This window comes from Bombus vancouverensis, chromosome 3 (assembly GCF_051014615.1).
Source record: "Bombus vancouverensis nearcticus chromosome 3, iyBomVanc1_principal, whole genome shotgun sequence".
Taxonomy (NCBI): domain Eukaryota; kingdom Metazoa; phylum Arthropoda; class Insecta; order Hymenoptera; family Apidae; genus Bombus; species Bombus vancouverensis.
In genome coordinates this window covers 20647724-20670846 of record NC_134913.1, presented here as the reverse complement: position 1 = coordinate 20670846, position 23123 = coordinate 20647724, and the positions used below count along the sequence as shown (strand labels likewise).

The 23123-nt window shown below is 32.3% G+C and overlaps 7 protein-coding genes across 11 annotated transcripts; 4 read left to right on the top strand and 3 right to left on the bottom strand.

Annotated features, from left to right (window-relative positions):
- The first annotated feature begins 446 nt into the window (after nt 1-446).
- Smyd3 (SET and MYND domain containing, class 3) lies at nt 447-3119 on the top strand. Its single transcript, XM_033328358.2, has 6 exons — nt 447-1382; nt 1489-1730; nt 1813-2114; nt 2219-2498; nt 2583-2745; nt 2813-3119. The coding sequence occupies exons 1-6, from the start codon at nt 1267-1269 to the stop codon at nt 3027-3029; spliced, it is 1320 nt and encodes a 439-aa protein (XP_033184249.1). The 5' UTR covers nt 447-1266; the 3' UTR covers nt 3030-3119.
- A 138-nt stretch (nt 3120-3257) lies between these two features.
- LOC117153867 (rab-like protein 6) lies at nt 3258-6563 on the top strand. Its single transcript, XM_033328350.2, has 6 exons — nt 3258-3485; nt 3920-4116; nt 4184-4668; nt 4755-5536; nt 5634-6135; nt 6215-6563. Exons 2-6 carry the CDS (start codon nt 3990-3992, stop codon nt 6413-6415), a joined length of 2097 nt encoding a protein of 698 aa, XP_033184241.1. The 5' UTR covers nt 3258-3485; nt 3920-3989; the 3' UTR covers nt 6416-6563.
- A 493-nt stretch (nt 6564-7056) lies between these two features.
- LOC117153872 (uncharacterized) lies at nt 7057-9228 on the top strand. The gene is made up of 5 exons (XM_033328362.2): nt 7057-7336; nt 7899-8372; nt 8460-8548; nt 8627-8848; nt 8945-9228. Exons 1-5 carry the CDS (start codon nt 7214-7216, stop codon nt 9156-9158), a joined length of 1122 nt encoding a protein of 373 aa, XP_033184253.1. The 5' UTR covers nt 7057-7213; the 3' UTR covers nt 9159-9228.
- Nucleotides 9229-9680: 452 nt separating this feature from the next.
- Nucleotides 9681-11073, bottom strand: Rpb7 (DNA-directed RNA polymerase II subunit RPB7). Its single transcript, XM_033328366.2, has 8 exons — nt 10889-11073; nt 10616-10725; nt 10377-10536; nt 10250-10300; nt 10118-10183; nt 9981-10052; nt 9868-9901; nt 9681-9792 (listed from the first exon to the last, which is right to left on the bottom strand). Exons 1-8 carry the CDS (start codon nt 10976-10978, stop codon nt 9776-9778), a joined length of 600 nt encoding a protein of 199 aa, XP_033184257.1. The 5' UTR covers nt 10979-11073; the 3' UTR covers nt 9681-9775.
- Nucleotides 11074-11135: 62 nt separating this feature from the next.
- Nucleotides 11136-14130, bottom strand: Naam (Nicotinamide amidase). 2 transcript variants are annotated; one of them, XM_033328376.2, is made up of 6 exons: nt 13779-13915; nt 13468-13708; nt 12911-13375; nt 12260-12469; nt 11946-12190; nt 11136-11856 (listed from the first exon to the last, which is right to left on the bottom strand). In XM_033328376.2, exons 1-6 carry the CDS (start codon nt 13913-13915, stop codon nt 11289-11291), a joined length of 1866 nt encoding a protein of 621 aa, XP_033184267.1. In that variant the 3' UTR covers nt 11136-11288. The 2 variants fall into 2 exon arrangements, with proteins under 2 accessions (XP_033184267.1, XP_076473253.1); XM_076617138.1 differs by lacking the exons at nt 11136-11856; nt 11946-12190; nt 12260-12469 and adding an exon at nt 13997-14130 and having other exon boundaries at nt 12756-13375; nt 13779-13921.
- Nucleotides 14129-15007, top strand: LOC117153876 (uncharacterized). Its single transcript, XM_033328368.2, has 2 exons — nt 14129-14267; nt 14339-15007. Exon 2 carries the CDS (start codon nt 14348-14350, stop codon nt 14867-14869), a length of 522 nt encoding a protein of 173 aa, XP_033184259.1. The 5' UTR covers nt 14129-14267; nt 14339-14347; the 3' UTR covers nt 14870-15007.
- LOC117153869 (b(0,+)-type amino acid transporter 1) lies at nt 14883-22616 on the bottom strand. 4 transcript variants are annotated; one of them, XM_033328354.2, is made up of 6 exons: nt 22187-22616; nt 16911-17267; nt 16047-16795; nt 15700-15913; nt 15307-15612; nt 14883-15226 (listed from the first exon to the last, which is right to left on the bottom strand). In XM_033328354.2, exons 1-6 carry the CDS (start codon nt 22209-22211, stop codon nt 15162-15164), a joined length of 1716 nt encoding a protein of 571 aa, XP_033184245.1. In that variant the 5' UTR covers nt 22212-22616; the 3' UTR covers nt 14883-15161. The 4 variants fall into 4 exon arrangements, with proteins under 4 accessions (XP_033184245.1, XP_033184243.1, XP_033184244.1 ...); XM_033328352.2 differs by lacking the exon at nt 22187-22616 and adding an exon at nt 20512-20670; XM_033328353.1 differs by lacking the exon at nt 22187-22616 and adding an exon at nt 20406-20469.
- Nucleotides 22617-23123: the final 507 nt, after the last annotated feature.

Below are 23123 nucleotides of genomic sequence, written 5' to 3'. Positions count from 1 at the left end.
CTCACCGATTTCAATGATTTTTAAATATGTTGTAGAGGGTGTGATTCTGAACAACATTTTTCTATACATATAACCTCCGCTCGGGCCTTGGTTTCCGAGATATTCACAAAATACTGTCGGTATCACGATATCCAGTTGTTCCAGGTTTTTTTGATTAAAAAATTACTGAAAACAAAATTTTGGTATATTAAAAGCACTTAGTGATTTATAGAGCTTAACTCATATTTTCATTATGTTATACTCATTATATATTCCCTTATTTATCGAAATAATTAAATTAAAACTTTCCTGATATTTGAACGCAGTAGAAACTAGTAGTTTCTTGACCGCCGTCTTTATGACGTCAACATGTCTAGTACATGGTCGTATATACAGACCTGGACATTTCCACGGTGGGGTAAGGCTCTTACCGACCGGACGATGTTGGTCAATTTGTCTACAGAAAGGCGCCCCGATCTGTTTGTTAGGATTCGTTGCACAGCGCGATCTTGTGTCTCCAACAACAAGGGTGACGACAGGACTCTTGTTCGCATACCTCAGGCGTCAAAGACGAAGCAGCGATAGATATAAATGTTCTTAGTAATTATGTCGGTAAAATAGCAAAACGTCGGTGGGCCAACGTCGTCTATTTTATAATTCTATAGCTTGTTGGTGATATAATCACTGACGAATTGTCTACAATAATTTCTATGTTCGCCGTAGAAAATCGCAAAGGGCGTAAACTCTGTTTTTTTTTTTTTGGCAGGTCGGTATTTCATAACCTAAGATACGAAGTTCTACTTAATGTCATGTCTATCCTATCCTTAGTCAATGGTGTAATATATATTACATCGTAGTCGAGATATGCTTTATATGGCTTTACAAGTCGGTCGCTAGCTATAGAACGCGGCCTGCGTTGCTGCCTTTGGTGATAACAATAACCATGTATACAAATGCACGAGTTCGTTGCAGATTGCAGCTGATTGCAATTGTAGACCACATCGTGACAGGTCTATGATATTTATATTGTTTTGTTTAAAACAAATTAATTAATATTTTTATCAACTCGCTGCAGGCTCATCCTGTGACCGGTCAATGCCCGATCTATCTTATGTATAAATGGACCTTAAATCATAGAGGACATAATAAAATCTGATTTTTTACACGATCGGTATTTCAGATCATGGAACATCAAGTTCTATAAGATGATAGGTCTAATCTGTACCTCGTCTATGGTTATACCTCGTCTTAAATTAAACGTTATTAATAAAAATAACTTTTTTAAAAATGAGCAAAAGTGAAAACTTTATTAAAAAAGGCACCACTATTCTTACCGCCAAACCATTTGCTTATGTCCTTTGTTCAAAATATAAAAATGTCCGGTGTGATTATTGCTTTAAAAGGTTTAATTTACATAATATTTTTATTTGTAATGCAAATTAATAATTAGTTTGCTGATTTGCAGTGTTATAATATAAGTAGAAATTATTTAAATCTTGTCACTTTTAGTGGAAAACTCTTTAGATGTTCTGCCTGTCAGTATGTTTATTATTGTAATCAATCTTGTCAACAAATGTCTTGGCCCATGCATAGTAAAGAATGTGCAAGATTAAAAAAATGTTCACCATGGGGTATATCAAATGTTGCAAGACTAATGGCACGTATAATTATAAAATTAAATCAAGGGGGAGATGAAGAAAGAGGATATTATAATGAAACTAGTTATAGGAAATTTAAGGACTTAATGTCTCGTAAGCCTTTATGTTATATAAGAAAACGAATTACTATTTATATATTTCTACTCAATTGATATTTAAAATACTATCTTATTAGATCGTTCTGAGATAGAAAAGGATGAGAAAAAAATGGAACATTTTGTATGCTTATGCAATGTTTTACATAAATTTCTTGAAGATATGCCTATACCAAGTACTGCAGAATTATTGGGTATTTATGGCAGAATTACTATTAATTCTTTTAGTATATTTAATTCGGATATGAATATTGGTGTTGGTATTTATTTGGGACCTTCTATTCTGGATCATAGTTGCAAACCTAATGCTGTAGCAACCTTTGAGGGAACTACCATAACTGTTAAAGCAATAGAAGATCTTCCTTCTTTAGATTTGTCTCAGGCAAGTCTTTTAACCTTTTTTGCTTCTATAACGTTGTAATAAAATTTTTTTTGACAACAGACAACCGTTTAAAGTATAATGTAGTTATGACTAAACATGTATAGATAAGGATACCATACATTGATGTAATTAAAACAACGAGAGATAGACGCGCAGAACTACAAAGTTCGTATTATTTTTGGTGTGACTGTGAAAGATGTGAAAAGCCAGAACCAATGGCAGAAGCAGCAGCATGTCCAAACAAACTTTGTACATATCCTTGTGCCCCGAATGCTGATTTATGTGAAAAGTGTAATACAAAATTCCCAGAAAATTTTAAAGAAATTTTTGATGAAATATCTGAGTTTACTGCATACCATCTAGAAAATATGAAGAATATTGCCTGTATCCTTCTTGTAAATAACAATAGTTATTAGCTATTTATTGATTTAATATAAGATGTAATAAATTCCTTATAAAAGATAGTAGATCTGGACGTAAGCAAAATGTGTCTCTCAAGGCAAGAAGGCATTTTACATCCTCTCAATGTGCAGTATGTACAGACTTTACAAACTGCTTTTGACTCCTCTATAAATTTGCAACATTGGGAAGAAGCTGAATCCTATGCTAAAAAACTTATTAATGGCTATTTGTAAGAAGAGCATCTTTTTGAGTATATTAAATTAATAAATAGAATGTAACTTATTTTCATATTTCAGAACATATTATGGAGAAATTCATCCGTCGACTGGAATACTTTATTTATCAATAGGAAAACTTGAGGTATATTTGAAAAAGTTAAAACAAGCTATCAAAACGTTAAGAAAGGCTAGTTCGATATTAACAATAACACATGGAGCACAACATAGTGTGATAGTAGAAAATTTGAAACCACTTCTTTATCAAGCCACTATAGAAGACTTCAGTGAATCATAACATTTTTTATGTCGATAATTTATAATTGTATATAATATATTAACAATATACAATTTACAATAAATAATTTTAGTATTTAAGAAGATGAAATTAACATTTAATCCTAAGGAAAGATTATATTCTACTCGTATATTTAAGATGTAATAATCAAGTTTTGAAAAGCACCGCTTCCATTAATACCAACTTTACAATACTACTATAGATATTTGCGTAATGTAGAAAGATATGCAAATTATGATAACGATTCTTAAGTATTTACTTTAATAGTGCTTTCCTTGATACTCCTTATAGTATTTAACAATGCTACGAATATAATAAAATAAGTGATTAATTGCCAACATTACGACAAAAAAAAATACATACAGCTGCTAAGTGACAGCTGCCCAAGTTTTATTAGATCTGTTAAGTATTACGAAAAAATTTTTATTTTCCATGGAAAATTCGATATAACATGTGGTAAGCAACTATTTTCACTTGCAAATTTATTACCAAAGCAATTAAAATAACATGTTTACTTCTCTATAATAACTGTAATGTATGCGATGTAGCATGACTGTAGTAAACATCAGATAATATCAATTCATTTAATAAATATTTTTTTTATACTTTTGTTGTTTAAATTCACTATTTATACAATACTTTTGATTCCATGGATTTCAAATATAATTCAATTATGGGATATTTTTATATATTGTGCAATGTTTAGACTATTGTTCCATTAAATATTTTCTTTAATTTAAGGCAGCTTATCTTTTATTGTTTCATTTATTTTGTATAAATAATACGTATATAATTCATGCTTGTGCTTATTTAAATACGTGTTATATTCTCTGTTAAGTCAATATAAAAATCTATAATCTATATGTATATAGATATATATAATTTTCTAGATATCAGTTATAGGAATAAGGAAAACTCCTTATCTGAACTATCATTAGTGTAGTTAAGAAGAAATATACAATGTTCTCTGCATTTAAAAGACTAGCTGGAAAGTCAGATGGAGTTGGTAATATATCTCCTAGACCAGCTCATCAATCTATGCCAACAACTTTGCAAAGAAAATTTGCTAAAGGTGTACAATATAATAGTAAGTGTAATGAACTGATTTTGAAAAAAGGACAAAATGCTTTAAATGAAAGGAATTTTATTTTTAGTGAAAATTATTATAAAGGGTGACAGAAATGTAGGAAAGACTTGTCTATTTCATAGACTTCAAGGCCAAAAATTTATAGAGGAATATATACCAACGGAGGAAATACAAGTAACCAGTATTCAATGGAATTATAAAGCTACTGATGATATCGTTAAAGTTGAAGTTTGGGATGTTGTAGATAAAGGACGACGTAGAAAAAAGTTAGAAGGTTTAAAAATGGACAATTCGCAATCTGAAAATATTATTGAGGAGCCTGCATTAGATGCAGAATTTCTTGATGTTTATAAAGGGACCAATGGTGTCATTATTATGATGGATATTACAAAATCTTGGACATTTGATTATGTACAAAGAGAACTTCCAAAAATTCCTAACCATATTCCAGTAATTGTTTTAGGGAATCATTGTGATATGTCACATCACAGAACTGTTACATCAGATCATGTAACATACTTTATTGATTCGTTACATGAAAGAACAGCGCAAGTAAATTTATTGATCTTATTAGCTATAAATGACCGGTTGAAAAGCATATTTATAACATATTATTCTACTTTATTTTACTTCTACAGGTCAGGTATGCAGAATCATCTATGAGAAATGGCTTTGGATTAAAACTTTTGCATAAATTCTTTAATCTTCCTTTTCTTCAACTGCAAAGAGAAACATTATTGAAACAGCTTGAAACTAATGAGGAGGAGACACGTTTGACAATACAAGAACTTGATCTCTTTCAAGATAGTGACGATGCCAATTATAACAAATTTTTGGATAATCTTGTTAACAGAAGAAGAGCACTTGCTGATTCTGTCTCTGCCAGTATTCTAGTCCCTAACGTTACATCTTCTTTGAGCAATCATAATATATCTTCCAATGGCAATATAAATGTAAATGCTGAAGTTAAAAGATCAGTATCTATGCCTGGCCCAATAGGAGGTGGAACTCCTATTCCAGTGAAAAATATAGATTTTAAATCAATACCAAAGAAGGAAAATTTTACAAACACTTCTGAAATTCAAGCAGTTCCTATTAAAAATTCACAGATTACATCGGTATTATCTAGTACACAAAATATTTCAAAAACAGATTCTAAAATGGCTGAATTTTTAAGTGAAAATTCTGACAGACGAGATTCAATTAGCAAACCACAATCACTTATGTCAAAAATATTTGGTAATAAAAAGGAAGATGAAATAGATAAAGGAACGCATATTAATAGCCCAAATACAAGTGTACCCTTAACTAGTGTTGAAGATTTTGTACCAGATGATGGATTGTTAGATCGATCATTTTTAGAAGATGGTAGTCAAGTTTCACCACAAAAGGTACAGCATGAGGAGCTAGATTCTGAAAGGTATACTAAGAATATATAAGTAAAAATGAACTTGTAATATGTTATTTATTTTTAATTTTTGTATTTCATATTTTATAATTTTCTATATTCTTAACAGTGATACCGAAACTGCAAATCCCTTGGTTGCCGGATATGAAGATGATTTATCATCAGCTGACGAAGCAACGCCTCCTATTCAACCTAAATTAGCTGAAAATCCATTAAGCAAACAAAAACACAAGCGTGAAACTTTATCGCACGCAGAAATAAATCCGGAAAAGCTGCGACAAATTACGAAACGTGATTCTATCTCATCTATAGACCAAGAATTACAAATATCGAACAATTATGACATAAATGAACAACAAGAGATTAACTCGGATGCATTTGATAGTTGGCTTCGACGTGATTCCAAATGGAGACAAAGTCCCGAGGGTGGTGAAGATGTAAGCAGTAATAGCACCAGAAAAGATAGATTGGAGCTGAGTGACAAAAGTTTAGACGTTAGTGTAACAAGTTCTAATGTGCATTTAGAGTTGCTCGACAATACCAGCGTACGTCATATGAGCTCCGATGGTGGGAGCCCTGTGTTAAAAGAAAAGAAAAAACATAAAGAAAAGGTACGTGTCAGATATAAAACACCTTTAGCGTAATTTCACACTGCTTAATAATATTAATTGCAAAATAAAATGCTTCTAGACGGAAGATAGAGAGAAGAAGAAAAAGAAGAAGTCTAAGGATAAAGAAAAAGATAAAGAAAAAATAGATAAAGCAGAAAAGAAGAAAAAACGTTCGCTACATCGTTCAAGAGATGAAAACAGAGAACGCGATGAACTTGAAGAATTTCTCAATGGTTCTGTAACTAGAATTGATGTTGATGTTGCCTATGAAGCGATATAGTGTTTTTTATGTAACATTTAATCTACCTTTTAATTAGTAACGCTGCCTTCTAATAACGCGCATAAAACATTATGTAATGTTGAATTATTAATATAAATTTTATATTTACAAATATCTTTCAAGCAAATAATATATGATATAAAGATTTTGTTACTGTTCTTTATATGATAAAATAACGTTATAGATTGTAACAAAATATTTCTAACGAACCTTTTATAGTTTTGAACGTCCGATAAATTAGCATTCTGCGAATATCTAACACGCACGAATGTATTTTTGTACATTTAAATGCAACATATCGAAATTATTTATTTTAATATATTACATTTTTATCAACGATATATTTTTCAATGTTATGTTGGAAAATAATTTGAGTGCAATATGTTAACTCTTCTTTAAAATGTAAAGAATTGCATTCAATTAATGTTGTAATTGTACCATTACCACTATTTTTTAACCTCATATATCATAGCGCAATATGTCATCGATGCAGCTTCATGTTAATAAATGTACATAAACAAAAAGTTATCATATGATTTTATAACTTACTTTTCACTTAAGATATGTCTGAACGTGCTGTATTAAAATTTCAAATTTCCCACTAAACACAAGCGCCATCTTTCAAATTTCAAACATCTGTTAAAAGTGCTTGGAAATTGTAATGGAACATGTGTGAATATGCCGGAGGCTGTCTATAACATGACACTAAGGTCATGCCGACAATTCTATTTTATATTACATTATATGTGTAATTAAGCAACATTGTGTACAAATCAGTGAAACAAAAGATCCAGAAAAATGTCATTTTATTTACGTCCTATTTCAAATAAATTTACATCTTTTGTTAACGTACGAAAACAAGCAACTGATATCAACTATCAGTTATTAAATAATATTAAATCCTCTTTGTTTTTGGATGAAGTAAGTTATGATTATACTAATAATTTTCGTACAATAATTGTTAATCGTTTATATTTATATGACATTTTTAATTGTCATCATATAAGACCTCCGTTTCAAGAATTCGTATTATTGCGTAGAATAACTTAACCTCAATATACTTATGTAATAATCATTTTTTCATAATAATTTATTGATGTTTTATCGTTCTCACAAAGGCATTATTAACGATTAAGTCATTTAATATTTTTCGTCGTTTTCCTATTGTTTCGATATGTTAGTATTACATAAATTTTGGAGATTTTGGAAAATATTAATTGGTAGAATTGTTAAAATGAATAGACATTGTATTGAATTTTGTTAATATATACTAACACAGTATGGAAATTCCTGGCCTTCTTATTAAAAACTTTAACAGTTTGTAAGTGACAAAAGCTATGTATTAGTAAGTGGTTGTTTATTTCTGTATATCTCTCTTTTATGTGTTACTTAATTTATAATTTTACTATGATTTTTCTATTCAAATATTTTTGAAGCAAAATTTTGATAAAAAATAGATATTCAATAACTGACTTAATTATAGTTTTTAGATACGCAAGGAAGCTCAGTAATAAATGACAGAGAAAAACATTTGAATTCGACAGTTCATTTAAGTCAAAATGAACCAGCTGTTTTTGATGCTAATATCGAGGGTCATAAAAACAAAAAATATAATTGGACTAAACAGAGAATTATTAAGTTACATAAACAAAAACAAATGAATACTCAAATGCAAAGTGTTATCAATTTAGATTTAGACATGACATTATTAAAGAACAATGCACAATGGGAAAAATCGTTCTTGAATTTAAGAAATAAAAGTTTTTATTTACCATATACAAAGATGGTAATGACCAAGAGGATATCTGATAATGTCTTACTTAGCTCTCAAAAGGATGGGATACTTTACGCAGAATCTGCTCCTAATGTGCGTAGTGTAAATGAGATGCAAGCTTCTGAGGATCGTAATCCAATTGAATCAAATTTACAAAATGTGTTTGATATTCTTCGTAAGGATGTATGTTTCTCTTTTGTGCAAAGAAATTGTTCTAAATTGCATAAAACTTGATGAAATTTTATAAATATTAACATCTATTTCTTTCAGTTGCCACTTCTATTTGTTAAACAATTGGATTATGGAATCTATACAGAGGATATAGTTTTTGTCAACAATATTAGAGGAACAACAAGTGTGTAAGTGCATAATGTAAAATATTTTTATTATTAATGTTCTCAAAATAAATAATACATATATTTGAAAATGTTTTACAGTGGTATCCAGCATTATTTTAAGCAAATAGCGTTTTTAAAAATAATAGGCCATTTAAAGTATGCTTTTGTTAAGTTCGAGGTTTTAAAAATGACTATGCACCCTGAGGATAACAGTATTAAAGTTCGTTGGCGTATAGTAGGTATTTCTGGTACACGTATATTTCTTACATTTTGGAAAATTAAAATGTGGAATTCAAAAGAACAAGCAGAGAGTACACCATCGTAAGTCATTTTTGTAATTCTTCTGCAATTGTTTTTTATAATCCTGTTTAAATTTATATTTATCTATATTTATATCATTTATATTTTTACCAACAGGTGGTATGATGGTTTTTCGACTTTTTATGTTAATAATGATGGGAAGGTATTTAAGCACGTCGTCGATAAAACAATGCCTGATCAAAATGTAACAGAAAAATTTAAGTCACCCATTGACGCAAAACTTGCATTATTTGTTGCTTTATCAGGTTTAGATACGCATTTTACTCAATTTTGCTTAAAAAGATATACTAAACTGCTTCGAATAAAATAAAACAGTTATTACAATTTTTTTAAATTATTGCAGCATGTAAAAGAAATAAATGATGAAGTTACATAATTAATATATTGTTTAAATTTATGTAATTATAGTTAATAGTCATGTTAAAAAATGTTCCTTTTTAATACCTTCGAATAAATTAAAATAATATAGTTGAAAAAAGCTTATGAGTAGATTAAATTATATTGATTAATATCATTAAAGCTATATAGATACGCAAGTGACAGAATTTTGTATGTGATATAATTTATATGATGAATATATATAATTTTACTTAAATATTATGCATTAGTATTTTACCGCATTGTTGTTATAAGTGATTGTTAACAAAGAAAAAGATATGTTTTGTTTTAAATACAGTTTTTGATACTGTTGTGACGTATTATTTTACAATCTCAAATTCATAATAAATAAGATATTTATTCATGATCAAGTAGATGCATGTTTACTGACGCATATATTTAAACAATATAGAATTTAAAAGGTAGTATAATAAATTAAATAAATATTCCCTACTTTATATGGTATATAAATGTTATTATTTTATAATAAAATATTACTTTAATTTATATGCAAAGCTTACATTAGAACAATCTATGTGTTGATTGCATTCAATTACACACAAGTCCTATAAAAGAAAACATGTGTTATGAAAATGAATAATATTGTAAGAAATCACTAGGCTGATAAAACAAATATTTACCCAGATAATCATCCATCAATGTTCCAATAGCAAACTAAAATATATATAACATTAGCATTTTAACATGTAATAAAAGATATTAAGACGAAGTATTATATGTTATGAATACTAACAATTCCTGTTGCATCGACTCTTGTGCCCACAATTTTTAACCTTATCTCATCATCTGGTTGAATAATTACATCCTGGAATTTATGAATACAATTTTTAAGTTATACTTTTTTATTGTATACATCTTTTAAATACCTACCTCTTCTTTAGATTTGTAGCACGGTGGATTTATATTTGGACAAAACTGCATATCTGCTGGAATTGACTGCAGAAAGATTTAGTTATTTGCAAAATACAATCAGAATTATAAGATACATAAAAATAATCTTACATGGTGCGATATAAAACATGAAAGTGGCCCTATCTCAGCAAACATTCCAACCTAACAAAAACATAGAGAATATATAATCTTTTAAATTATACTTTCATAGAAATTTAGAACTGCACTTAATGTTTACCTTGTTTACTTGTGTTACTATAGCATCTAATACTTCTCCTTTAAATGGTCTGAATACAATGGCCTTGTATTTAACAGGATACACAACAAAACCTTGTCCTGGCTGTATGATCCCTGCACCAATGTTATCTATTGTTGTTACAGCAACTACGAAACCATATCTGAGATACCAAGAATTATTATACATAATTACTTAGAATAAATATATGCATACTACTTCAATCATAGTTTTAAACTTACTTTCCCGTACAGGTGCCTTCTACTTCAGTATACAGTTTTTGTTTCACTGTATCTAATAATTGAGGTCCAAAGTATCTAGGGTGTAATAAAATTTCGTGTTCTAACGATATCTGTAGAAATAAATTATTGAAGAAATAAATAAATAAATTGAGTAGTCGAAATAAATTATTCGCACAATATTTTATTTTAACAAACATTTTAAAATTAATATTTATTCAGTTTTTATGATTTTTAAGTTATATGTATTTTATATTTTATATTAAAACAACTTACGTGATAAAACATGTTTATACCAGGTCCCCCCAAACGTTTGTATACGGAATATAACGGCCATTTACACAAATAAATAATTCCTCCAAACATAACCTCACATTTCGTATGTTTCGCGCAAAGGCCGTCAGATCTGGCTGTATAATTATAAATTAACAGTTTCGAATCTTTTAACTTTATACCGGACAATTATTTTGTTAAAATTAGGTAGAAGTATATAGTTTATAAGAGAAAAAACGTAACATTGATATTTAATGCAGAAAATAATTTATTCTCATGTATTTTATAGATAAATACGATTCTCAAAGAAACAAAATCTCTGATATAAAATATTGCATTAATTTATCTAATATTCGTTTCACAAGCTTTCGTACTAATTTACAATTTACATAAGAAAATAAAATTATTGATTATCATCATCTACAAAATTTAATTTTCGTTTAATTTCTAAAGCTAATTTATATCCAAGTTCTGGTCGGCGATCTTTTCCTTCGACCATTGCTTTCACTTGACTTGAATTTACAATTACGCCATTATCAGCTATAACAGTAGCTTTAGTTTTTTCAATGTCAACAAGGTCTACTCCTCGACTACAGTCATCGATGAGAATAGTCCGATAACCGTTTGTAAGTGCATCTACTGCAGTAGCCCCGACGCAAACATCATAGGCTAATCCACAGATATATATATCTGTCGCGCCCTTTTCTTGTAATTGTGAAGATAGACTTGTTTCCATCATCTTTTTATTATCCCAGAAAACGGAATATGAGTCTACTTCTGGATTAGTTCCTTTGTATATCTTAATTGCATTGTCTACAATTTTCAGATCTTTATGAAGTTCAGCACCCCAAGAGTCTTGAATGCAATGACGCGGCCAAAGTCGTTGCTTCAACAATGGCGGACCTCTGAATGTTATAGTATCATAAACTTGTGCTGCTTCTTTTGAGATTCCGCTACTAGGGTCAACATCTCTGTAAAAAATATAAAATATTCAATTTGTAAATTACGTTGGAAACATAAATCTATTAACTTAAAATCAAAATCGATCTAGATTAATTACCTTAGATGTAAATTGTCAATAAAAGATACGTGATCCATAGGGTGCCAATCAAGAGAATAAAACACTGCATCAAATTGTACAATTTCTAATAAACGATTAATTGGTTCAATTACTTCTGAACCATCATGCTGGGCAGCACATTGCTTAATATTTAGGGAACCTGTTATGAAATCGTTTTGTACATCCACAATTAAAAAGGCGCTCTTTGGACGAGTGCATGTTTTAATCCATCGATTCCAGCATATCTAAGATAACATAAACTAAATGACTTGATAATCATTTCAACAATATAATATTTACAAATGTATAAATACCTCGAATTCTTCTCTGTCAATTTTTCCATCTCCGTTCAAGTCAAATATAGAATACATTTCCTTCAATTGATTTTCATCGACGTTGTAAATTTTCCCACGATCATTACGAAATAGTGCACGACAAATGAATTCAAATTCCGTAATCGACAAATATCCATCTCCATCTTTATCAAATGCAGTAAAACATGCATCCATGTTCCTTTGATGTGACTTCTTGCGTCTATGTTATTTGTTTAATCAATAACCGCATTAGCAATGTGCGATTACATTATATATCATTTTTCAAGTCTCTTTAAGGCTGCAGTAAGTTATAAAACTCTTGTAATATATGTGTCACACATGCACATCATTTTAATTACACTACAGTGTTTTGTTTATATATTTGCATTACTATTTGTATACTAATAATATAGCATTATCAACATCAAATATCATTTAATAGTGCCGAAATAGCAAATAATTTGATATAAGGAAATAAGATAAATAAAGTTTAACCTTTTAAATTTTCTTATTGCTTTATTTTACATAAAAAATTTATGATAAAGTATAAATTTTTTTCATTTGTCTATGTACTTATCTGTACAAGATCGGAACAAAATATTATTGTTGCGTTAGTCTTTGATGAGTTAGTAGCGACACATCAATTATTACCTCTGGTTCCAGCAATTCATTTACTTTATATTTCATAGATTCTTCATAAGCGTATGTAACAGATGTATCTGTAAGTTGGATATTACATTGTGCTAAGATTAAAATACAATTACGTAATCGTGCGCAAACTTCGCGGTTTACTTGAGGAATCCTTGACAAATCCTGCGTGAAACCACCTTCTGATCTATCAGTATCTTTCTTACTAGCTCCAATCCATATATAACCATTATTTCCTAATATTAGACTCGCACCATTTGCCAAATTGTGAAAATGGGTTTTCTTTCTTTTTATAAGAGCCGGTGATACTTTCAACATTATACCCTGAGACAATTTACCATACTTTAAGACCCTAGTGTGCAATGAGAGCGAACCATCAACAAAAGTACTTTGTACTTCTGCACAAATTAAATCTCCTTCCTGGAGATATCTTCTCATAGTTTGTTCATCTTCTGCAGATCTTCTCCTCTACAAATTATATACAAGATAACATTGCCTTGAAACTTATAAACAACTTAACATACGTAAACTATATGAGAAATTATATTATTATATCGCACCAATTCACCACCAGGTAAATTAACACTAGACAGCAATAATACAGAATCAAGTTTGGAATTTGTGTCAACTTTCCATCGCTTCTGTTGTACCTCGGTTATACGACCGACAACTACATCTCCTATTTCACCCTGATAACGTGCTTTCAAAGGTCTTATCGAAATAAGTTTATTTACTTTTTCTAAAACGCCAGCTACAGATGCGCGTAATGTGTTTTCATCATCCACGTATGTCCCATGTCCTCTAACAAAATTGACATGGCATATGAATCTTTTTCTTTCTTCCTTACATTAATAAAATTTACGGTATTTACCTTAAAAAGTCAGGCTGACTAGAAATCTCTTCTCCTGGTGTATATATTCGAGGTTGTATGTCTTCGTTCTTTATTATATTTAAATCGACTCTATTTACTGCCAAACGTACATTAATAGGTGGATATTCTTCCATCATAGATGTCTGTAATCGTTTTTATACTGTACATATATGATAATTAATATCTGCATAAGTATGTTGTATCTTATTTAGTATTACGTTGTAACGATAATATTTGAGGTTATGTGAAATACGACGAAAGATGCGAAGTACACACGTATAATATTGCAAAAAATTGCTGTCTGATCAATTAGAAATTAATTATTATAATGATTATATATGTCCAAATAACAAATAATAAAGCAACGATAAAACAACGAGAGAATTAAATTTGTAATAAATTGATATTTATTATTTTTAGCAGCTTTTATTATTTTAGCAGTGAGTAAAGGATGATTGTGTATTCAAAAGAATTTTAATCTCGTACATAGTAAGTAAATATACATATATTTAGGTGAAATAAATGGTATAAACTGATAATAACAATAATTACGTTTTCAGTATTTTATAATGGAAGATTTTATTCCAACAAGAGTATCAAAAATAAAAAAGGACGCCGTGAAGGAATTCGTATCGGTAAATTATGAAAAACCAAAGAATAGGGTAAAAACTATTGAAAGTAAAGAAAACAATGACGTAGAAAATTCTAAATTCAACGTAACAAAAAACGAGCGGAATGAAAATGACAAAAGAAGAAAACAGGAACTAGAAATGAAACGTGTCAGATACGAGGTTATGAAGTTCGGTATGTCCGGTTTTAAAGGAGAAAAAGCAAAAGAAGCGGAAATAGCGCTCGCTGTAAGTTTAGGAGCAAAACCTCCCAAAAAGAAGTATATTAATTATAAGATATTACAACGTGAAAGGAAAGCTGAGAAGGAAACACGGCAAAATGACGTGACACACGCATCAGGTCTTGAGAAAAGTCTATCAAATCATAAAAATAAAAAAGCGCGGTGGAAGCGCGGTTCTGATGGTTTACTGAATGTTTATGGAAAAGTAAATAAGAAAACATTGGGTAAAAATCAAAAATAAAATTTTAACCATAAACATTTAAAATACTTTTAGTTGCTCTGTTCAATAGTTACAACGTTAACTAATTGTCTAACAATAATGTGTTTCATGTAATGTATATTATATATGAGTAACAAGTAATAAAATAATATTTTTATATATTTGTGAATTCATTCGGGCCAGCCTTAAGCTTCGATAAGAGGTTACATATCTTTATCTATTCATATTTAAAATAGACATTCGTATCATGTTCACTATGCCACAGTGGAATGATTTGGCATTTAAAAAATCACACTTCTGCATCTGATCGAAATCAATCAAACGCTGCGGCCGTTGGTGCGACTTCGAGTAACATCTGAAGAAAGGCATTCACACCTTCTGCGAACAGAATGAATAATGCAAACGAGTTTCTTTATCTTGCGTCAATTTATTCAATTAACTTTCTTTAATGATCTTACCCATAAACTTGGGCACGTATCCGTATTTAACAAACGGGAGGTAGACAAGCATGCCCGCTAATATGAACCCAGCCGCATACAGGTATTCAATTTGAGGGTTATCGATGATTGGCGCTACAATCAGGTACGCAGAGATTCCAAGTACGAGAACAGGTATTATCAGCGGACATTTATATGGTCGTGGATGATTCGGTCTGGTCCTTCGCATCACTAATAGAGCTAGCATTGCTCCACCATAAAAGATCCAAGCAGTGAACGAAAAAAAGTCGATCAAGGAATCAATGTTTCCGGATAGCACCATTGCTCCTAATCGATGAGGAGATATTTTACCGAGTACTTAGTGGAATAGGTATATGTGAATGTAATGGAATGTGAAATTTGTGTAAAAGGTACCTGCAACGAGGGAATGGAAGATAAGTCCTGGTGCAGGAGTAAAGCGTCGTACGTGAACATAACTGAGACAGTCAAGTAGGTGGCCCTCTCGAGACGCGGCAAAGCAAAGTCTACCCGCTGCAAAAAGAGTGCCATTTGCGGAACCGAACGTGCTAATCGCAACCGAAAGTGGCATAAGCCATGCCATAACGCCAAGAATTCGATTTCCAAAAGTCTGCAAAATATTAGTCCATATTTCTTTATCATTTGAATCATTACAAATACGAATTACTAATTGAATTTCAACCTGACTCTCTGCTTTAATACTCGACTTCTATGATAAAGGATAACATTAAAAATTGTCTTACCACTGCAACAGCTTCGCTTTCGATCATCTCCGAAGGTGACATCACGGCCAGGTAGGAGACATTTATCAATGCGTAACATAGCGTAACGAGGGGTATACCAATCATAATGGACCGTGGTAGATTTTTGGAAGGATTTTTGATTTCTTCGGTGACATAATTGAGATTATTCCATCCATCGTACGCCCACAAACCAGTATAAAAAGCTGTGGCTAATCTGCCTATATTAACGGTACTACCGTCCACGGTATCGAAAGCGCCTTTCAGATGCTGCGTATTACCCTGTATCAACTTATAAGAGCCACCGGCAATTACAACGAGTATGGCGATCAATTTTGCTGCGGTAAACGCGTTTTGTACACCTGTGGCTAGATTAACGCTGTAACAGTTCACTAACAGTATAAGTATGATCGCCAGGAGTGCAACGATTTTGACTACTTCCTCGGGTGGATCGCAGTCGGCCGCAAAGGCTTCAACCGCGTACTGCGCGAATGACAAACAGATTATCGCCATCTGAGATGGTTTTAAGACCAAAGTGGAAACCCACGAGAAGAGGAAAGCAGGTGGTGCACCGAATGCGTCCATAAAGTAAGCGTACTCGGCGCCGCTGCTCGTATTCATCGTACCCAGCTCGGCGTATGCTAACGCACCGCACAGACTCAACATGCCGCAGGCCGTCCATACGAGGAAGCTGATTCCGATACTGCCGGTTCGAACCAAAAGCCCTGACGGCGAAACGAATATCCCAGAACCTATCGTTTCGTAATTCGACGACGAAGAAGAAGAAGAAGAAGAAGAAGAATTTGAGATTGTACTATTTCTAATTAACCGTATAAGATTTTACTGAAATCGTATAGATTGCTCTACCTATCATGGTACCAACGATTAGAGCCACCCCACTGACGAGTCCCACCCGTCTCTTGAGGTGAACAGAGTTGTTCTCCTCTGGGTCCGCCCCCTCCAGCCCTCCACCCCCTCCACCACCGTCTTCATCATCTCCCAAATCCCCAGATTTAACTTCTTTCTGTTTCCGTTCGTGTAGCTGTTGTTGTTCCTGTTGATGTTGGAACGGAGACGTAATCGGGTTCCAGCCATTGCTGTTGCCGTTGTTTCTGATCGATCGAGAGACCAACGTCGTTTCAGGGATTCCATTCCATCCACCGCTTTGTAACTGCTGTTGCGATTGGTTCCCGTTACTTGTCTGTGGATCATGTCCCACGGTAACTGAAATCATTCGTATTATTTCGCTTACTAAAAATCATTCTTATTCTTACATCGAACAAATTGGATCTTTCAAACATCATTCGATATTGCTATATGACATTACTACGTTATGTTATAGGGGTATACCGTCAATCGAATCGAAGGTTCACAGAAATGGATCGTACGGTTACCTTCGTACATAATTCATCGAGCTTTATTATCGACAATTTCAACCAGCTCCTCGACCTTGTAAATGGTACAATTTTTCGCTAAGATATACGACTTTGCTCTGTCATTAACTGACATTTATAAAGATGGTTTGAACGTTAAAGTCCAGTTTTTTACGTCCGCTCCACACATTGTGATAAACGTGAACAAAAAAAAGGTTGCCAATAATTTCACTTAAATTGCGTATGAACGAACTGTCGTTAAAGTCACTGTAAAACGATTTACGAAATAAACACGTGAGAATAACGTGAAAATACACGTGAAAATAACGTGAAAATAACGTGAAAATAACGTCAAAAAACGCAACTATCGGGCAGGTTTCCTCGCGCGACTAATGAAAGATATTAGCGTACTTCGGAGAACCGCGACGATCTAAAAAGTGACAAATCGTTGAATTTATACTTATATCGTCGTGTGACGTACATTATTATATTATTATAGTCGAGATGTTGTTGCTACCGTAATAGTTCGTTTGGCCAGACGCCAAAGATTTCTCGTGGCTAAGATCGGTCTGCCTTCTTTATACATATTTCACCGTCCAATAGACCGTGAAATATAAACCCGTTTTTCGGAATTTTTACGCGGCTATTAGCTCGACCGATACCGGAAATATTGGTAATGTTATCGAACGAACTCGATACCGAGTTTGTTAATCGTTTTTTTAATAGATTGCTTGCTATCGATCTTTTCCTACGCCAGCCTATATCGTGTACATTGATAATCAAAATTATCAATAATAGCGTCGATACTGAATACGAACCGGTGGTAAATGTTTTTGAAAATAGAGAAGCTTAAAACATTTATTTTATCGAGCGCGTGACCATGGGTATTAGGTGTATTGCATTCTTTCGACCGAACCTCGTACTACGCGAGACGTTCGTGGTTTCATCTTCAAGGTGACCTTTGAATAAATTATTGATTTTCCTGTTAACGTATCTACGTTAACAGTTTATCATTGTATCGGATTTAAATAACGTCTACGTACTTTGAAATATCGGATATCTTCAATATATCAGAAATCCATGTACGTAATACTGGAAATATTTCACCTTCTCTTTCTCTAATTTCTTTATTCGTTTAAATGTATAAAAAAATTGAAAAGTTGATTAAATGAACGTTATAAAATTCACGAGACGTATCATTTTAATTATAGTTTAGTTTGCACTTTCTTTATCGGCGAGCGCTTTGAATAGCTTCATAACGGAGACGTTTATAAAAACTGCTGACCGTTTATATTTCTAAATGGTAGCGTATCGTTTAACCGTGTAGCTGTACAATTCTTTTAATATAACCGAGTACAACATCGAGTGTGAAATACTATCAACATTTGATTAAATAAAGTTCGTTGATGCGATGGAAAGCGCAGTTGAACGTATCGTAGCTATGTTTAAGCTGCAATAAGAAGTCTTGCGAAAGATTTGTGTCTAAACTATCCTGGTTTAGTTATCGATAATATATCAAAAAAAATGACGCAATATGACAAGAGATGCGCGCGTGCGTTATTTTATAAAGCGTTATGTACAAATGTGAAAGAAAATAAATATACGATATAAAAATGGAAATATAACATTATTATACCCTCTATTAACGAGTATTACCGATTAAACGATATTATAATTGTTTTGTGTAAAGGTATAACAAGTTTCACAGTTTTTAACGACTGAAGAGGAAGAATGTCACTAGAGGAGGATAATTACCAATGAATATTATGCATGACCAATGACGAATTACAAATGAGTTAATAAAATTCGTCGAATCGGTAAGACGATATGTTAACACGGATATTTGCAATATGATGCGCTCATGCTTCTACGCAAAGTCTACTACCATAGCCTCCCCACCTATCGTTTAACGTGTGAAATCAACTCATAAAGAGAACCTTTTAATTTTTTAATTTAAATTATGCTTTCTGTTATATTTTTATTGTCTACGTCAAGACTTTCATTTTACTGCTACTGATACATACGTATACTATATATGCTTCTAAACCGTGTTAATGCCTATTGTGATAAACTGTCGTAATGATCCAATTGCGTTTAATTGATCGTTCGTGCGAAAGAAACCGATCTCTGTGCGACATCTTGTATGAAAGAAGATTTTGCCTACGACTGAAGGTCGAACTGATTATAAAATGAACCAATAAAAAATGAAGATATAAATAGAAAACAATTATTAAAGGGCTATTATAAACTACCATACCTCTGAAAAAAAACCAAGAAGATGTTAGAATCGAGCTGAATTCAAAACATATACTCTAATTGCATTTACTAGGCTGAACGTCGTCGTATCAATGTGTAATGCATTTTACGCCGTTCAATAATTGTATCAAATTCTATACAGTCAACGATTCTTTAGTCGTAGTGATCCATTCGACGAGCTATCGAAACGAATTGTTTTTTTCAACTATTTTCATCAACCTACATATATACGTAATTTTAATCGATTCACCGGGCTCAAAATTGTAGCAACACGACAAAGTGTGGTATACTTCGCTATATTTAAATGTAAATACTTGTTCATTCTCCGTGTTACGTAAATAATGATGGAGAATATTCAATTTACTCTTAACGTCAAATCGCAAGATTGTTCGTGTAAAATTGCTAATTTACAGTCGTATGACATTGGTTAATGGTTTTCGTTTCATTTTATCGATCGTTATATTTCTCGTTGTCTGTAACTTTACTTGCAGGGAAGACGACTTTTAACTCTTTTGTTTCACAAACAATGTCTACTCTTAAAAAACGGTTTGTATATAGACGGAATCGAAAGATGGCAACAGAAGTCTCTGATTCAAGATGTAATTATCTTACTCGGTGCATTTCGCGTGTGACGTGTTCGATTGTGAGAAGATCATGAACGAGCTTCTAATAACCGTAGCGTTTAGAATAGCAAGGTTCTTACGATAAAATCAACAGCGCTTAGAACACGTACCACCTAACCCAGATAGTAACCGAACACCACAAAGGCAAGCAAGACGCATTGGTTTGCATAGAAACTACAATTGGCTTAAACGGAATACGCGTCGTAGAGTACTTACTTGTCGTTGTCTGTTCGTTCAGCGATTCGTTAAGAAGTCGTTGTTCGTCTATTTGTAGCCACATCGCGACCAACGCGTATTCATCGTGAAATGTTAAAAATAATCCCGAGACTCTCGCACGATATCAAGATCGATATCGGATGATATATAATGATCGATTATCCATAAAAGTTTATACCTTTCGAGAATATAACGCTGCGCAATTTCTCGAGTCAAAAAAATAACTTCTCATATCCGTCTCGTTACTTAAAAATTATCGCGTACATTTATTGACCGTTTCATTAACGCCAAAACATATGCTATCCTGATAAATGATAAATTTCTATTTGCAACGGAAACGAAAAACCACTTGCGCAAAGTGTCTTAAAATACACCTATGGGCTAGATTTAACATCTGGGTGAACCTGGAAATTTGATTCCTTCTTGTAAAATAAAAATAAACAAGAAAAAAGACGAACGCGTATACCGTACATATATATGCAAATGGAATGGCAACGAATACTTTAAATTAATTTGCTATTGCTCTTGATAAGTTTAAATAGAAGAGCAGAGATATATTCTTGGAGTCTCGTACGAATTTCGAATACACACCACGCATATTCGGGTTCCTTGTTTCATGGAATGATGCAATTCTTCGTGCAATTTGGCTGTTAAATTTATTCGCTGTATTAATGTCCCGCACTTTTTCTTTGACCTTATCATTTATACTTCATTAAACGCGATATTATCGTTCCTCTTTATCTTATTTTAAAGCAGTTCGCTAAATCGCTTATGCCAATTATGATCGATTGTAAATAATTAAGATTGTAATGAAAGGATTTGAAACACGTAGCTTTTTAATATATTTTAAATGTTATATGGATTTTCTAGCATTCTGTTTTAATCCATCAGTCCAATTAGAATTGTTTTCTTTGATATCAATAAATGTAAAATCGCAGGAAATAAAAAATGAGATTTTTATAAATTATAAATAATATGACTTACTTTTTTTGTCTCTTTACATATTACATATTTTTTGCTAAATTGTAAAATATAAAATATCGCGCTCTGTAACGCGTAATATGAAGTTTTGCTCGTCGTTATCGTGTTATAGAATATATACAAAAGAGAGACATAATTGGCTTCACGAAATGTAAATCGCCGTACATCTTGGCACACACGTGTTTTCTGGTCCTATAACTAACACAAATACGTACCAACAGGTTTTATTTAATCGATGAATTACCAAAACATTTTATCAACACGATAATAACGATATCGATTATAAGCTGATCTATAGCCTTCTATTAAACAATTAATTCGGAATAAGTTTCCGTTCTAATTTATTTACCGGTTTAAAGATAATAAAATCCGTCGGTTTTTGTTCGAGTATATATCGTATTGCGAATGTGTCTAGGCTTTGTGATCTAATCATTCTTTATGGGCTTATCAATTTCTTTAATTTCATGAAAATCAAATACCGTTCGCATAATGACGCGCTTTGTACAGTTCATCAATGCCAATGAGAAAGCTTTTCCAAGAATGCAAGTCGCGTTTATGAATGAGCAACCTGATGAGGGTAAAAAAGCGCGCGAATTTTATCAATTACGAATAAATGGCTGCTCTCTCCATAAAAGGTTCAGCATTAAGACACGATGAAGAATAATAATTGCAAATGAGAAAAAATGTCGCTCACCTCGTTTGAAGGGCGCGACATGCATGACTCTAAGAGGGACCGATAAGAAGGGCGGACTGTGAGACCGCCTCTCATGACACCACGCCGACTTTTCGAAGCAACCACTGTCTCTGCCCTATACAGCTGTCTTCGACCCGCCGTCTGCTTCTTTCCTGCGCTAAATTCGCTCGCAAATTTCTAGTTCTCGTTTCAACGGGCGACTTTTACGTACGCCCTTCTTTCCGCTTCGGATTTCGAACAATAATAATTTGTTCGAACGCTACAGTTCTCTTTTATTCGAATCGAGTATTTCCGAATTCGAATGTCGTCGATGATATCAACCGTATAATGCGAATTTGCGTATGCCTTCTATGTGATTATAATATTCTGACTATTTCCAACACGATTCGCACCAATCCACCTCTCACGATGAACTGGATGTTCGGCAGAGGGAGACATACCCGCCAAAGAACGAACAGGCACGAGATCGGGAAGGGGAAATTGAAAGTGCGACAAGGAAAGGAAGATTGTAGCACGAGCGCCTAGCGTCGGCGCTCAAATTCGCTCGATATCGTTTTTCCCTCTTTCGACTTCTATTAGATATCTATTAATTTATTTTTTCATACATCGAATACTTTCCGTTTTCCTATCATTCCACTATTAGGCATGTTGCCAGTTTCAGTAGATGGTAAATATTTGAAAATTTTTATCCACGTCTACGTGTAATTACATAGATAGAAATATGCAGTTGTCATATAAAATAAATTGATAAAATGATAAATGATACAGAGAAAATAAATAAGGAAGATATAGATATGTTTAAAGTACACCTTCACTTTTTATGCAATTATAAGAGTAATACTGATCATAGGTAAATGTGTGAAATAATGTTACAAGTAGTAATAACAAGACTGTAAATTTCAATATTATTGACTAAGTAGCTCTACGTTACAACTGA

What these genes read in the sequence shown, in the direction of transcription:
- Smyd3 (XM_033328358.2), top strand. Translation starts at nt 1,267, where the DNA reads ATGAGCAAAAGTGAAAACTTTATTAAAAAAGGCACCACTATTCTTACC. An exon ending in AAATATGAAGAATATTGCCT is followed by an intron (nt 2,499 to 2,582) that starts GTATCCTTCTTG and finishes AAAAGATAGTAG; the next exon opens with ATCTGGACGTAAGCAAAATG. An exon ending in AAACTTATTAATGGCTATTT is followed by an intron (nt 2,746 to 2,812) that starts GTAAGAAGAGCA and finishes TTCATATTTCAG; the next exon opens with AACATATTATGGAGAAATTC.
- LOC117153867 (XM_033328350.2), top strand. Translation starts at nt 3,990, where the DNA reads ATGTTCTCTGCATTTAAAAGACTAGCTGGAAAGTCAGATGGAGTTGGT. An exon ending in GAGGAGCTAGATTCTGAAAG is followed by an intron (nt 5,537 to 5,633) that starts GTATACTAAGAA and finishes TATTCTTAACAG; the next exon opens with TGATACCGAAACTGCAAATC. An exon ending in AGAAAAAACATAAAGAAAAG is followed by an intron (nt 6,136 to 6,214) that starts GTACGTGTCAGA and finishes AAATGCTTCTAG; the next exon opens with ACGGAAGATAGAGAGAAGAA.
- LOC117153872 (XM_033328362.2), top strand. Translation starts at nt 7,214, where the DNA reads ATGTCATTTTATTTACGTCCTATTTCAAATAAATTTACATCTTTTGTT. An exon ending in TTGATATTCTTCGTAAGGAT is followed by an intron (nt 8,373 to 8,459) that starts GTATGTTTCTCT and finishes TATTTCTTTCAG; the next exon opens with TTGCCACTTCTATTTGTTAA. An exon ending in ATTAGAGGAACAACAAGTGT is followed by an intron (nt 8,549 to 8,626) that starts GTAAGTGCATAA and finishes AATGTTTTACAG; the next exon opens with TGGTATCCAGCATTATTTTA.
- Rpb7 (XM_033328366.2), bottom strand. Translation starts at nt 10,978, where the DNA reads ATGTTTGGAGGAATTATTTATTTGTGTAAATGGCCGTTATATTCCGTA. An exon ending in GTATAAACATGTTTTATCAC is followed by an intron (nt 10,726 to 10,888) that starts GTAAGTTGTTTT and finishes TTATTTCTACAG; the next exon opens with ATATCGTTAGAACACGAAAT. An exon ending in GAAGGCACCTGTACGGGAAA is followed by an intron (nt 10,537 to 10,615) that starts GTAAGTTTAAAA and finishes TTGGTATCTCAG; the next exon opens with ATATGGTTTCGTAGTTGCTG.
- Naam (XM_033328376.2), bottom strand. Translation starts at nt 13,915, where the DNA reads ATGATGGAAGAATATCCACCTATTAATGTACGTTTGGCAGTAAATAGA. An exon ending in ATTTACCTGGTGGTGAATTG is followed by an intron (nt 13,376 to 13,467) that starts GTGCGATATAAT and finishes TATAATTTGTAG; the next exon opens with AGGAGAAGATCTGCAGAAGA. An exon ending in ATTGACAATTTACATCTAAG is followed by an intron (nt 11,857 to 11,945) that starts GTAATTAATCTA and finishes TATTTTTTACAG; the next exon opens with AGATGTTGACCCTAGTAGCG.
- LOC117153876 (XM_033328368.2), top strand. Translation starts at nt 14,348, where the DNA reads ATGGAAGATTTTATTCCAACAAGAGTATCAAAAATAAAAAAGGACGCC.
- LOC117153869 (XM_033328352.2), bottom strand. Translation starts at nt 20,575, where the DNA reads ATGTGGCTACAAATAGACGAACAACGACTTCTTAACGAATCGCTGAAC. An exon ending in AAAGCGAAGCTGTTGCAGTG is followed by an intron (nt 15,914 to 16,046) that starts GTAAGACAATTT and finishes AATATTTTGCAG; the next exon opens with ACTTTTGGAAATCGAATTCT. An exon ending in CTTCCATTCCCTCGTTGCAG is followed by an intron (nt 15,613 to 15,699) that starts GTACCTTTTACA and finishes CTCATCGATTAG; the next exon opens with GAGCAATGGTGCTATCCGGA.